This window comes from Pan paniscus, chromosome 10 (assembly GCF_029289425.2).
Source record: "Pan paniscus chromosome 10, NHGRI_mPanPan1-v2.0_pri, whole genome shotgun sequence".
In the NCBI taxonomy this organism is placed as follows: Eukaryota; Metazoa; Chordata; class Mammalia; order Primates; family Hominidae; genus Pan; species Pan paniscus.
This window is the reverse complement of record NC_073259.2, coordinates 30,614,334-30,629,958: the sequence shown is the minus strand read 5'-3', so window position 1 is coordinate 30,629,958 and position 15,625 is coordinate 30,614,334. Positions and strand designations below refer to the sequence as shown.

General features: G+C 40.7%; 1 protein-coding gene across 1 annotated transcript in view; it reads right to left on the bottom strand.

The window, feature by feature from the left end:
- The window catches only part of LOC117975399 (T-box transcription factor TBX20-like), a 60,464-nt gene extending 47,752 nt beyond the window's left edge, over positions 1–12,712 (bottom strand). The window contains exon 1 of the mRNA XM_055096519.1: positions 11,790–12,712. Coding sequence (XP_054952494.1) covers positions 11,790–11,795 — 6 coding nt within the window. The 5' untranslated portion in view covers positions 11,796–12,712. The remainder of the gene's footprint in view (positions 1–11,789) is intronic.
- Positions 12,713–15,625: the final 2,913 nt, after the last annotated feature.

Here is a 15,625-nt window from a genome sequence, read left to right as displayed (position 1 = left end):
TGTAATTCCAGCACTTTGGGAGGGCCAAGGCAGGCCGATCTCTTGAGGCCAGGAGTTTGAGATCAGGCTGGACACATGGTGAAACCCCATCTCTACTAAAAATACAAAAATTAGCCAGGCATGGTGGCGCACACCTGTAATCCCAGCTACTACTCGGGAGACTGAGGCATAAGAATCGTTTTAACTGAGAGGCGGAGGTTGCAGTGAGCTGAGATTGTGCCACTGCACTCCAGCCTGGGCAACAGAACGAGACAGAGTCTCATTAAAAAAAAAAAAGAAAAATAATAATAGTATAAGCTTCAGTTTCCAAAATTTGCATTCAGCTCTCCCATGTTGACCCTTCTTTTTTAACTGTCCCTACCACCTACCTCCAGGACTGTATTTATTTAGCAGTAGAGGGAATGAAATATAATAGGAGTAGAAGAAATATTTTTCCACTGCCGTGGGACAACTGTCTACTCCTTCCTGATGTAAAATTATCAAAACTAGAATAATTAGCACTGCCTCAGAGACTAGACACCATATTTATTAGATGGTCAAAATCATTTCCTCATGTCTGATTATTTCCTATATTTGCATATTGTCACCTTAGAAATACAAAGAATAAGATTCTTTTAAATGGACATTCTGGGCCGGGTGCAGTGGTTCACACCTGTAATCCCAGAACTTTGGGAGGCCAAGACAGGTGGATCACTTGAGGTTAGGAGCTCAAGACCAGCCTGGACCAACACGGTGAAACCCCATCTCTAATAAAAATACAAAATTAGCCAGGTGTGGCACATGCCTGTAATCCCAGCTACTCAGGAGGCTGAGGCAGGAGAATCACATGAACCCAGGAGGTGGAGGTTGAAGTGAGCTGAGATCATGCCACTGCACTCCAGCCTGGGCAACAGAGTCAGACTCTGTCTCAAAAATAAATAAACAAACAAACAAACATTCTGACTTGTACATTAGTAGAAAGAGAAAAGAATACCACCCCTTTTAGAGCAGCCAGTATTACCTAAAGTCAGATTTTTGATTGCATATTAAGCTTGCCCAAGTCAAGTGGTGCTCAGAGGTTAATGAACCCACTCTGGAAATAAATGGGTAGTGGGTATCCTCTTTACTTTTCTCTGGGGCCAGTGGAAAACGCATATGTTTTCAAATGTTATTATACTTTTTTCAGGTGAGTTTCCAGCAGGCAATGTCTACTACTTAGCAATTTCCTTTTGTAGGATTCATGTTTTGGTACCAGCAATTCTCCGGCAGTACAACAGGCCTATATCCCTAAAATTGAGCAAGCAGGCTACGTGCAGTGGCTGATGTCTGTAATCCTAACACTTTGGGAAGCCAAGGTGGGAGGACTGCCTGAGGCCAGGAGTTCAAGACCAGCCTGTGAACATAGTAAGACCCTGTCTCTACCAAACAAAAAAAATTAATGTTTTTAATTAGCAGGCCGTGGTGGTGCACACCTGCAGTTGCAGCTACTTCAGAGCCAGAGGCAGGAAGATCACTTGAGCCCAGGAGTTTGACGCTGCAGTGAGCTCTGGCTGCTCCACCCCACTACAGCCTCGGTGACAGCAAGACCCTCTCAAAATAAAATAATAATAAAATAAATAGAGCATGCAAAACTTATGGTGCCTATTCAAAACATGGCTTCATTTTTTCCACAGCCTTTCAGTGAGACTAGGTATTTCTCTGACCTTGAAAATGTTTAGAGCAACTTCTACAACTTTGATCGTCATTTTTAGGCAATAAAAAGTTTTCCATCACTTAGCCAAAAACATAAACTCAGTTTAGTAACTGATATGTCCAATCCACTGAAACAGTCACAAACTGTTCAAGGTTAATCTTCAAGTCTCCCTGAGTTTGCTCCGAAGTAGCTGGGGTTGCAGGCACCTGCCACCATGCTGGGTTAATTTTTGTATTTTTAGTAGAGATGGGGTTTCACCATGTTGGCCAGGCTGGTCTTGAACACCTGACCTCAGGTGATCCACCCACCTCAGCTTCCCAAAGTGCTAGGATTACAGGCCTGAGCTATTGCACCTGGCCAGTCAATATGTTTTGAAAGTTGTTTGGCTTTTTTATTGTTTTGTAATGAAATTTAACCTTCAGATTAAACTGTTCTATATTTTAAATTCTTTTGTGCTCATAAAGTTACAATAACTGTTGGGCAGTTAATTTAATCTCCCTTGATTAAATAAATTGTTGCTTATAGGTGTTGCCATAGGTGCCATTCTTCACTCTATTTAGTAGCTAGCGTCAACAGGGCTTTTGACATTATGGCAAACTATTTGGTAACCCATTTATTTGGAAATAATATAGAATATGGGATAAATTATAAAATATAGGAAGGCATTTTGGGTCAGTAGATTTTACAATTTATTTTTGTTTTCAGTTGGTAAAGGGGGAAGGAATATAATATGGAAAATGCTTGAGTGTCTGAGTAGTGGAATTGCAGACCCATCATGAGTGGGTGTTAATGTCAGAGCTTCCGGACATTTGAGGCAGAGGAGGTGGTTAGCAAGCCAGGGAGGGCCACCTCCTGAGGATGGATGGCCCCAGTTCTGGCACTCATCTCCATGAGCCCCATCCACTCTTGTAACTCTTTCCCTGGGTACCATGAGTGCACCAACTCATTCCCCCAAGTACCACACAGTGGCTAGAAATCTGGAGAATTTGCAACCTCTATCTCTTGAATTCTTTGGAAATACTGGCTGCCTCCCAGTACTCACCGTTCCTTCGCTGATTGTGAACATTTGAAAAAACAAGCAAACAGAATTAAACAAAGGCAAGGATCATTCATCTTAAACTTTCTAATATTCACTAAATTTATCTTGATTACCTTTAGGCTTCAGCCCACAGGAAAATGTTTTTCTTCCATGATTGTTGGATGTGAATCAGTGATTCTCAAAGTTTGCTACACATTAGAATCACTTGGGAGCTTTTAAAAATCCCAATGCCCAGAGCTCCTTGGGCCAATTAAAGCAGAAGCCCTAAGAATGAAACCCGGGCATCAGTATTTTTTAAAACTCCCCAGACAATTCCAATATAGAGCCAAATTTGAGAATTAGGGCTGCAGTGTAAAGGACTCTGGGCCATGGTGGAAATAAAGGAAGGATACATAGCGAAGTTCTTCCTTAGCTTTCACAGATGACAATCAGCTAACATTACAAGTATATGCTGCTTTCAAAAATTCAACGAAGGAAAACCAAAATTTATAAAATAATGATTTAAGGCTGAGCGCAGTAGCTCACATCTGTAATCCCAGCACTTTGGAAGGCTGAGGCCACCAGATCCCTCAAGGCCACAAGTTTGACACCTGCCTGGCCAACATGGCAAAACCCCATCTCTACTAAAAATACAAAATTAGCCAGGCATGGTGGCACACTCCTGTAATCCCAGCTACTCAGGAGGCTGAGGCAGGAGAATCACTTGAGCCTGGGAGGCAGAGGTTACAGTGAGCCGAGATGGTGCCACTGCACTCCAGCCTGGGTAACAGAGCAAGACCCTGTCTTAAAAAAAAACAAGAACAAAAACGGGCGGCCAGGCACAGTTGCCCACGCCTGTAATCACAGCACTTTGGGAGGCTGAGGGGGTACAGATCATGAGGTCCGGAGTTCGAGATCAGCCTGGCCAATATGGTGAAACTCCCATCTCTACTAAAAATACAAAAATTAGCCAGGCGTGGTGGCACACACCTGTTGTCCCAGCTACTCAGGAGGCTGAGGCAGAAGAATCACTTGAACCCAGGAGGCGGAGGTTGCAGTGAGCCAAGATCACACCACCGCACTCCAGCCTGGGTGACACAGTAAGACTCCGTCTAAAAAAAACAAAAAGAGAAAAAACAAAATTTACATTAAAATATCTTCTTTTGGCTGGGCGCAGTGGCTCACACCTGTAATCCTAGTACTTTGGGAGGCCAAGGTGGGTGGACTGCTTGAGCCCAGGAGTTCAAGACCACCCTGGGCAACATGGCAAAATCCTGTTTCTACCAAAAAAATGCAAAAATTAGCCAGGTGTGGTGGCATGTGCCTATAGTCCCAACTACTTGGGAGGCTGAGGTGGGAGGATCACATGAGCCCGGGAGGTGAAGGCTGCACTGAGCTGTGATCATGCCACTACACTCTAGCCTGGGTAACAGAGCAAGAACTTGTCTCAAAAAAATAAAAATAAAATAAAGTATCTTATTTTTACAAAAGGGTTGACCAAAGATTCCTTGAAGGAGTAAGTACTCCCAATGCAAATTTTCATTAGATGTACAAAAGCAGCATATGTTTTAGGAAAGTGTGTATTAATATAGTCTACTATGGTCTCAACCAAATATGTATGTCTCAAATCTGAATTTGTAATCATCCCCAAATCAGATCCCCCGCTTCTGTCTTCAATAAACCTGTCAATAATGAAACACCCATTATTCCCTGGTCTTGAACGCAGATGTGTTGACTTTATTTTTTAATTTTATTTATAATTCTTATTTAATAAAGTCCTATAACTATCTCTTTAAAATGATTCTTGTTTTCTGTTTTTGGTAATACTTCCAGAAGGTCCACTTTCTTAAGAATAGGCCCAGTTCTATTCCAAGATTATTACTACAGCCTCCTAATGTGTCTCCCTGCTGTCTATATGAATTTTTAAAAAAATACCACTCCTCTCATGCTCTACTTTTCTCAACAAGTTTCAAAATCTCCCATTACATTTTTTGTTTTTGAGACCGGATCTCACTCTGTCACCCAGGCTGGAGTGCCGTGGTGCAATCACAGCACACTGCAGCCTCGACCTCCAGGGCTCAAACGTTCCTCTGCTTCAGCCTCCTAAGTAGCTGGGACTATAGAGGTGCACAACACCATGCCTGACTAAGTAATTTTTGTAGAGACAGGGTCTCATATGTTTTCTAGGCTAGTCTTGAATTCCTACCCTCAAGCAATTTCCTGTCTCTGCCTCCCAAACATTGGGATTACATGTGTGAGCCACTGGGCCCCGCCTCCAATTACATTTAGAATAAAGCTTATACTCTTTAGCTTGGCCTACTAACCTTCTGCAATTTTACCCTATAGTCCTACCTTTCACTTCTCACTTGCCATGGATGCTAGATTTACTCTAGCCACATCTATTTTTGTAAATCCTTTCTCTGAAGAATATCCTCCTTGCTGCATTCTTTCTATCCATATTTTACTCTCTTTTAGGCCCCAAATCAAATCCACTGTCCTCCAAGATGTCTGCTGGCTGGGCCACCTCTGTCTTTGAAGGCCTCTCTATCTCTTTCAACCTCTATTAATATTGCTCTCTTTTTCTCTCTTTCTCTCTCATTATAAGCTGAATATTTATATCCTCCCTAAATTTGTGTGTTAAAATCCTAATGCTCAAGGCACTGGTATTAGGAGGTGATACCTTTAGGAGGTAATTAAGTCATAAGGGAAGAGCCCTCATGAATGGAATTAGTGCCCTTAGAAAATAGGCCCAAGGCAACTCATTCTTCCTTCCCACCATGTGAGGATACAGAGAGAAGGCACTATCTATGAAAACAATTCTAAATCTGAGAGAAAAAAAAACACACACACACAAGTAATTCTCCTCAGCATTATCTGTAACAGAAAAAAAAATTTAAATTTCTATAGAATAATATTAATGATGGTATAGCCACCTTTCCAATACTGTGTATTCACTAAAAATATTGTTTAAAAAAGACTAAGCCATACAATGGAATACTACTAAGCCAAAAAAATGAAGTACTGATTTATACTACAGAGTGGTGAACCTTGAAAACACTGTGCTAACTAAAAGAAGCCAGACATAAAAGGCTACATATCATATGATTCCACTTAACATGAAATGTCCAGAATAGACAAATCTATATAGAGAGAAAATAGATTGGTGGTTTCCAGGAGCTGGAGAAAGAGGGAAATGGGTAGTTACTGCCAGCAGGTATGAAGTTTATTTGGGGGGCTGAAATTTCTGGAATTAGTGTTAATGGTAATACAACCTCAATATACTGAAAAACACTGAATTATATTCCTTTAAAGGGTGAATTTTATAGTATGTGAATGATATCTGAATACATTTTTTTAACTATGCCAATATGGAAGATGTATATGACATAATATGGAGGAGAAAAGTAAGGAACAAAATTATATAAAGAGTAGCAAAAATTTCTCAAGTATAAAAGAAGTTTTTTAAAAGAACAGAATGTACTGATACACTAATAGGAAAAACACTGGTAGGAAAAAAACAGAAACACTGAAGGAAAAAAAAGTATTTTTTCAGGCAGTTTATACAAAGTTAGGTGAAATATCTTTATTAACGCACAACCATATTAATGCAAAGCTGTGTTTTGGTAGGAGTTCTGGGAACCACCCCTTAAGAGTCTCCGAGACTTAGTCCCACGGAACAAATGCCAGTTTATACTTAGAATTTATTTCCCTGGGCATCACACACAAACACTCAGTTGATAAGCTGGCTGAAAACAATAATGTAGCTATTTTAACTTAGGCATCTATTCTATGAATTATAAGAACATGATTGGCTTTCACTGTGTATTGTTAAAGAACTGGTGATGACTTGTGCCTGGGCAGACTAGTCCCCAAGTTGCTGGCTAGTCTGAATAAGAGTCAGGAAGGACAGTCCCTGACTGGCCCCATACCAGGGAATGCCTGGTGGCCACACTGCTGCTGACCCTGAGACAACACAGTGCACATCATGTCCACACCTCTACTGTCAGTCAATGCTTCTCCATCTCTGATGAAAGTGACTCCACCAAACCAACTAGGAAGTCCCAATTTCCTTCAGAGACCCGCAGGCTGCCAAGAGGACCCAACCCTCCTCTTCCACACCAGCATGAGCTAAATTCTCCCTGGAGTAAAAAAACTGTAGCCTCCATCTCTCCTCCTTATTTATTTTTTGTGCAAAAAAATGTTCATGGCATCTTTATAAAAACTAAAACTGGAAACAACTCAAGTGTCCATGAACAGAACATCCATGCTCCATTTGTCCTGGAGAATAAACTGTGGTACATCTCTTCTCTTTAGCTAGCACTTCCATCTCCATTCTCCACTGGACCTCAAAAAAGGAAAGCTGAGGCACTAATGACTCCTAACCTTATTTGTACCTTGTGGGTTGGTATTTCTGAGGAAAGGCATACTCATGTAAGGAGAGAAAAAGAATCTGCTGCTAACTTCCATCTCTGTTACTAGAAAATGAATTCTTTATCAGAGTAATATGCCTAAACTTGCCTAAGCCATACAAGTATTGATAAAACCTAAAACTAAGAGCCACATGTTTGGAACTTGCTGTTTTATTTTAATCGATAAAGCTTCTTCATTTTAAAAGATGATTTCCATTAAGAGAGTCTCTCAGAAGCTTCCTCGATTTGTTATGAGTTGTAAGGGCCAATGAGAAAAACATTCGAGTCAGTATTTCCAGGAATCACAAAACTGTTCACACAGTGATGTAAGGAATTTGACAAGTGAATGTACAGCATGTGCTGTGTTATTTTTATTTTTAGAGCATGTTGCGGAGTTGTTAAACCCTCAAATATGCATCAGACATATTCCCAAGCACTCATTTGCTGGGAATAAATTCATAGATTTAACTCATCTGTGCTGTTTTAAGGATCCAGGATATATTCTAAAGAACAAGAGAATTAATATTAAATACAAAATAGAAATTTCCCTAGGAATTATTTTTTCATATACTATTCCTCATGTATATTTCATCCACAATTTGCTAAGTAAACTGCTCATTGTTCAAGCCAGTAAAGATAATAGTCTTCATCAGAGGTCTCCTCTGGAGTCAGACACACCTAGATTCAAATCCCAAGTCCATCTATTTCTATATGTGTTCTTGGATAATGTTCTCAACTTTCCTGGTCCATAAAATAGGAAGTTACTTTTTTCTCTAGGGGATACGCATGTACACATTATATATATATATGTGTGTGTGTGTGTGTGTAATTTCTTTGGGTGTTGTATTAGTCAGAATTCTCCAGAGAAACAGAACCAAGAGGGTGGATGGATGAAAGAATAAATAGATGGATGGACAGACGAATGGATGGACGGACGGACAGATGGACAGACAGACAGATAGATAATCATTAATTTGCTCATGCAATTTTGGAGTCTAAGACCCAAGGTCTGCAGTCAGGAAGCTGGAGACCCAGCAAAGCCAATGTATAGTTCCAGCCTGAGTCCCAAGTCCTGAGCACCAGGAGAGCCAGGTTCTCTCCAGGAGAGCCAAGGTTCAGTGTGAAAGCAGCAGGCTTGAGACCCAAGAAGAGCCAATGTTTCAGTCTGAGTCTAAAGGCCAGAAAAGACCAATGTCCTAGCTCAAAGCAGTCAGGGAGTAGTTCCCTCATATTTGAGGAAGAGTCAGCCTTTTTGTTCTACTCAAGCCTTAACTGATTGGATGAGGCCTATCCACATTAAGAAGGGCAATCTGCTTTACTCAGTCTACCAAGCTAAATGTTAATTTCATCCAAAAACACAGACACCCAAAATGTTTGACCAAACATCCGGACACCCCATGGCCCAGTCAAGTTGACAACAAATCTACTTTCAAATATTAGCTATAATCTATCGCTATCAAAAAATTATCTAAGAAGTATAAATGCCCAAAAGGTTTGTGTCAGTTTGCAAGACAATAGTGTATTACTCTATGTATTTACTTATTTCTTTTTGAGAAGGAGTCTCACTCTGTTGCTCAGGCTGGAGTACAGTGGCACAACTTTGGCTCACTGCAACCTCCGCCTCCCAGGTTCAAGCGATTCTCCTGCCTCAGCCTCCCCAGTAGCTAGGATTACGGGCGTGCCCCACCACACCCGGCTAATTTTTGTATTTTTAGTAGAGACGGGGTTTCACCCTGTTGGCCAGGCCGGTCTCGAACTCCTGACCTCAAATGATCTGCCCACCTCGGCCTCCCAAAGTTCTGAGGTTATAGGCATGAGCCACCGCAACCAGCCATACTTATTTTTAAACACAGCATCTTTTCCCAGCCTTCTTTACCCATATGCAGTTTCAGTAGTATGTAACATATCCTCTATTTACTCAGCATTATTTCATCGTTCTGGATGAGAAGAGAATTAGGAAACTCTGGAAAGTTAGCTGCTCTATTAATTGTTTACAGATTCCATAATGATAACTTATGGCACTTATGAGCACTGGCGCTCAGATAATCAGACATTTTAACAACATTTTACTTTTCATGACTCCAGAAGATTTTGCATTAGTCTAGACTCTTCTGGGAAAGAAGAGAATAAAATTAATAGCCAATGCAACTTCAACAGCTTTTTTAAAAAACTAAGAGTGAAATATTCATCTCTGTTGTCACCAAATCCAAGAAAGTCACAGATCAGATATACTATCCAGCAGCCTGCTTCAATTTCTCTTTACTGAATTTAATACTGAATATATTTCTTTCTTGAACAGAAATCAAAGTGGTAATATACCTTTCACTCTAGTGTAGTTGTGGATTCAAAGGAAACCCAATTTATAGACTACAGACTGACTTTACATTTTAAAAGGCGGTAAGGGAATAATCTGTAATTTCTACTGCATTCTAAAGAAATGGAAATCAGAAATTCAAAACATTTAAACATCAAACTAATGATTGTTTTAGAAAAATCACTCCAAGAAAATCTGACTTTCTCGCTTTTCTCCTGGCAGATCATATCGTAATGTTATTCATGGGAATATTCTTCATAATTCATGAAAGATAATTTTTCTATACATTTAACACTTCTGCTGCTTTTATTTTCCTGCTGTTGAAGGATCAATAATAAAGTCTGCATAGGCCCACTGGAGACATGAATAATAACCCAAAATCCTCTTAAAAATCTAGACACAGTCACAGCATCGTTATTGTCTATTGAATAGGAATTTATTCTTATGAAGGCTTCTGACAAGCATTTTCACCCTTTGTACCTAAGATTTTATTTGATCCATATGATTTAAGCAGATAAAATAGATGAGTAAAATGACTACATTTTCTCTAAAGACAGGGTCAACTGTTCAGAATTGCTTTTTTCCTCTTACAATTCTATCATACTCACTTTAGTGTCACCATGGAAAAGTTAATTCGAAAAATATGTTATTATATCTTTCAGTACAGTTCTCTGTGTTTCAGAAAAGAATGGTGTACACACCATGGCACAAGTGAGAGGATGAGCTTTCTTGCTATAGCTCCCCTCCTGTCCTCACATATATCTTCACAGGAATGGGGTGGGTGGGGGGAGGTTAAATTTTAAAATTCTAAGGTTCTCAATAGTTTTCTTTAAAACAGGTAATTTGGCCAGGTGCAGTGGCTCATGCCTGTAATCCCAGAACTTCGGGAGGCTGAGGTGGGTGGATCACCTGAGGTCAGGAGCTCCAGACCAACCTGGCCAATATGGTGAAACCCCATCTCTACTAAAAATACAAAAATTAGCTGGATGTTGTGGCAGGCGCTACTTAGGAGGCTTGAGGCGGGAGAATCACTTGAACCCAGGTGGCAGAGGTTGCAGTGAGCCGAGATCACACCATTGCACTCCAGCCTGGGCGATAAGAGCAAAACTCCATCTCAAAAAAATAGAAATAAATACAAACATACATACATAAATCAGGTAATTTTCTTCAAATCTGCTTAGAAATTAAGAAGAAAAGTCAGAAACATTGCATCTCTAAAAGATTGCTTTATTCCTTCATCTGCCTCTATTAACCAAGGAAAATTTGAAAGATAGGGAGAGGGAGAGAAAGTGATACAGGAGCTAGAAAGAAATTATTAAGGCAGATAGTGAGGGAAAGAGAGTCCTTGGCAAGGTTTCTCTTTTAATGTAAAAGCAACCCCCAAATCATTTCTTTTCTAACAAAGAGCAGCCTGAAAAATCAAGCTGCAAGCATAGAAAAGCAAGCTAGAAGCTCGCACGGGTGAATGCTGGCAGCTGTGCCAACAGGAAAAGGCTACAATGGGAGCCAGGCGTGTTCAACATGGAGTCTCCATCTTCCCTTTTGTCAACCACGTGTACAGTAAAGAAGCAGGCAACATGGCATTAGCCAGGTAGGGAACCCATTTGTATAATAAAAGATTAGGGTGGGGCGGCCAGTTTCTTCGTGTGCTATGCAAACAGCACACCTGGTCCGACCAATATCTCAGGCCCTATGTAAAGCAGACACCGCATCCTCAAGCTCGTCTATAAAACCCCGTGCATTTCACCACAAAACTGGAAGACCCACTCGGAAGCCCATCTCTCTCTGCAGGAGACAGAGCTTTTCTCTTTTCTCTTTCACCTATTAAGCCTCTACTCTTAAACTCACTCCTTGTGTTTGTCGGCGTCCTCGATTTCCTTGGCATTAGACAACGAACCTCAAGTTTTATCCCACACAAACGATGCCATTTCAAAAGGACAAAGGTTCTTTTCTTCAGGGTCATGGCACAAGAGATAGAGCCCCACTACCACCCCTCCTCACTTACACCCTAAGAGTCTCTCCCAGGTGCTCACAGGCAGAGAACAGGTAGGAGCGGTGCCCACTCAGACCCCAAAGTGGAGGGGTCACAGAAGCTGCTCCACTTGGGGCAGTTCGCTGACTGCTTTCATCCCCGCTGTGGCTGCAGCTGGACTCCATTCCAGCCCCAAGGGAATGTTTTGCTTCAGAGACTTCTCATCTGCGTTCCCTTGCCTGAAATACTCTTCCCTCAGATTCCTCAGCCTCCAAGTCTTTGCTTAAATATCACAATCTTGTTGATTTAGGCCTCCTCTGAGCCCCCTATTTCAAAATGTCAGTCCCTTACCCTATTTCCTCCTTGTCTCTCTTTCCTACTTTATTTTTCACCATAGCACTTACCGTCATCTGCCCTGGATGTCTTCCAGCCCCACCCCCATATTCACTTGCCACCGTCTCAGCCTTGCCACGTGTACCAGGAGGCTGACCGGATGCTCTCCATCAACAAGCTCTGCTGTCCTTCCGCTTCCTGTCGGGTTTGACCAATAAAAGGCAGCAGAACGAGATCCAAGGAGGGAAGAGAAAGAGGTTGGGAATTTATTCTCCCAGCTCCGCTCCTGCCAAGTCCCAGTGTGTTAGCTGCCTCCCTTTTTTTTTTTTTTTTTTTTTTTTGAAATGGAGCCTCGCTCTGTCGCCCAGGCTGGAGGCAGTGGTGTGATCTCGGCTCACTGCAACCTCTGCCTTCCGGGTTCAAGTGATTCTCCTACCTCAGCCTCCTGAGTAGCTGGGACTACAGGCGCGTGCCACCATGCCCAGCTAATTATTTTTGTGCCTTTTTTTTTTTTTTTTTTTTTTTTTTTAGCAGAGACGGGGTTTCACCATGCTGGCCAGGCTGGTCTTGAACTCCTGACCTCAGATGATCCATCTGCCTTGGACTCCCAAAGTTCTAGGATTACAGGTGTGAGCCACCATGGCCAGCTGGTTGCCTCCCTTTTGTGAGGACCACACTCCCTATCAAGCAGCTCTCTCCCTTCAGCTCCCTTCTCTGAGTAACTTCTCCCTCTCCTTACTTTCAGGTGTTAAGAGCCCCTCCCTGTTACTAGCTCCAGGGCATAGCATATCCCTTGTGCTTTAAGCACTGTTTTATTAATTACTAACCTTTATTAAGCTCTTTATTAACTACATTAATTAGACTCTTCTCACCATTTTGACAGTGACCTTTACTTTCCAAACTGCTGCATCATCTGGCATCTTACGTATTTTACTTAATTACTTGTTTTCTCCCTCCACTAAAACATAGGCTTCATGAAGTCAAGATTTGTCCATTTTGCCTACTACTGTATTCCCAGCACCTACGAGAGAACAGGTAACATAGTAGGAGATGCGAAAGAAGCACTGGATAAATAACTGAATCATGAGTGAACGTATGACTTAGGAAGGGACATAGAAAGTCTAACTCCCCATCTTCTCTGTATGCTGGATCTCTGCCTTTTCAGATGGTGTCTTCTGTTTCTTTCCTTCCTCTGTTTTGTTACTCTTTTAATTTTTAATTTTTGTAGGTACATAGGTGTACATATTTATGAGGTACATGAGATATTTTGACACAGGCATGCAATGTGTAATAATCACATCAGGGAAATGGAGTACCCATCCCCTGAAGCATTTATCCTTTGTGTTACAATCCAGTTTTACTCTTTTATTTTTAAATGTACAATAAATTATTATTGACTATAGTCACCCTGTTGTGCTATCGAATGCTAGATCTTCTTCATTCTAATAATATTTTGTACCCTTTTTCAAAATTTTGGTTAGTGTGGATAACAAATATTTCTCTGGGCATTATTTCAGCTCCCAATTTATACTTAACATTTTTACATAACATCATCTGGCAACATTTTAGAGATTTCACATATATAAACTCATGTAATTATAATCTGGCATCACTTCCTACTTCAAAATGTTCATAACTAGCATTGCTGAGGCAGAGGTAGAATCATTTTAAAACAAAACAAAAAAAAGAGCAGTCCAACAGCAAGTGAAAGATCACCACCAAACCTAACTTCATGGACAATAGCAAGCAAACCTGAAGTGTAGGTTCCAATACTCTATTTAGAAATACCAGCTAGAATATAAACCTCATGAGAGAAGGCTTTGTCTGTTTTGTCTGCTGAGGTAGTCCAAGCACTAAGAGCAATATCCAGTATATATTTGGTACTCAATAAGTGTTGAATTCATGAATGAATGAACTAATGTCACCCTGAAATAAGGAACTATTTTGAAGTGACAATAGATTAGATAATTGTTTCCAACTCCTTGCTCCCTGTTTGATTTTGGGGTTTTCTTTTCCTTTGGTTTGGTTTTTGTTTGAGACAGAGTCACACTCTGTCATCTAGGCTGAAGTGCAGTGGCACAATCTCAGCTCACTGCAAACTCTGCCTCCCAGGCTCAAGCGATTCTCGTGCCTCAGCCTCCCGAGTAGCGAGATTATAGGTGTGTACCACCACGCCCAGCTAATTTTTGTATTTTTAGTAAAGATGGGGTTTCACCATGTTGACCAGGCTGGTTTTGAACTCCTGACTTCAAGTGATCCACCTGCCTCGGCCTCCCAATGTGCTGGGATTACAGGTGTGAGCCACCATGCCCAGCCCCTCTTTGTAATAGAATATCCCACCCCCGCCCTTTGTCGTGTAAGGTGGTCACTATGAAAGGAGTATTTCTCCTCACCTCCTTGATTTTGGGGGTTGGCCATGTGATATTATGACACACTTTGGCCAACAGGATGTGAGCAGAAGTAGCAATGTGCCGATTCTGCACAAAAGCTTTAAGCACAATTGCTTGATTCATCACAGCTTGCTGTTCCCATCTTCTGCCATGACAGAACAGCATGTGCAGTGAGAGGTGGCTCTTTCGACCAAGTCTCAAACTAAGAAGAGAAGACACATAGAGCCAGCCCTCAGTCATCTGCAGCCTGAAGCCACATGTATTGTGAAAATGAATATATTTAGCTTGTTTTTCTGCAGCGTTACCACAGCAAAAACTGACTCAATTACTGGTACCTAGAAGTGAGGTGTTGATGGAACAAAAACCATGTAGGTAGGGGAGGAGGCAAGGAAAGTGTTACAGGAAACAGAAAAATGGCAACTCATTATGTCATGACAAAACATTTGGTAAAATGATCACATATATCATTTTCTTGCCTGAGGTAACCTTTTGTGGTAAGGCTGTCAGGCTATTGCTGCCATTTGTATACGAGTGAGCCCTTCGTGATGTCATTTTTAGGGCAACTTGATTTTCTGTCTCTGGAAGTACTATTTCATGAGTATATAGTGATACTATAGTATGTGATTTAGGAACTAGTCTCTCATTTGCATTGGAAGTAGAGATATGATAATCTTCCATCCCATGAAGGCATTTTTAATCCTCACAAAATTCACTGTTGTACCGTATCCTAGAACCAATTCAGTGTAACAGGTATTTCTATGGATTTGAAGATACTGAATATATAATTGTCTCTTTAAATTCTCTTTCAGGGTATGTAGTGAATTTTGAGACATTTACTTTTGATTTCTGCCAGATGGTAATGTTTCAGAATATCGCACTGAGGAGCTTGTTAGAACAGTAATATTAGTAAATATAAGATCATAATTGCCTCATATGCCAGGTGTGTCATGCAGTCTCTTATGGAATTTTCAACATTTTGTCTGCTTCCTTGATTTTCTATCTTCAGCATAAGCTTATTTGAAGATAGAGAAGCTGGCAAGTCACAATTATTTTCCCCTGCATGTGATGGGATTTTCTTAATCTAATTTTGTCATGAAATATGATACTGTATGAAGGATTTGTTTCAGTCATTTTCCACAAGAAGTTTGTATTTCTGACTCATAACTTTGCTCTCTATGCTTTCTCAATCATCATCCTTGGTAATTTTGTGAGATTTTAGACACCTTGGATTTATATTTCCTAAATCTTTTCAGAACTACTTCAGGTCTTCAAATAGTCACATCTTGGCCTGGAATAAAGATGTAGATGTAGATACAGAGACAGGTACAAGTATAGACAGGTACAGGTATATAGATGTGTAAATATCTATATACACATCTATTTTTATTTATATAATTTCTATTTATTTCTTTTTTCCTCTTTTAGCCCCATCCCTATCCCCCTTAACCTATCTCCCCATCCTCTACTCTCCTTTTATTCTCAAACCTTGTAAAGTTTACACGGGCTATTTTTGGGTT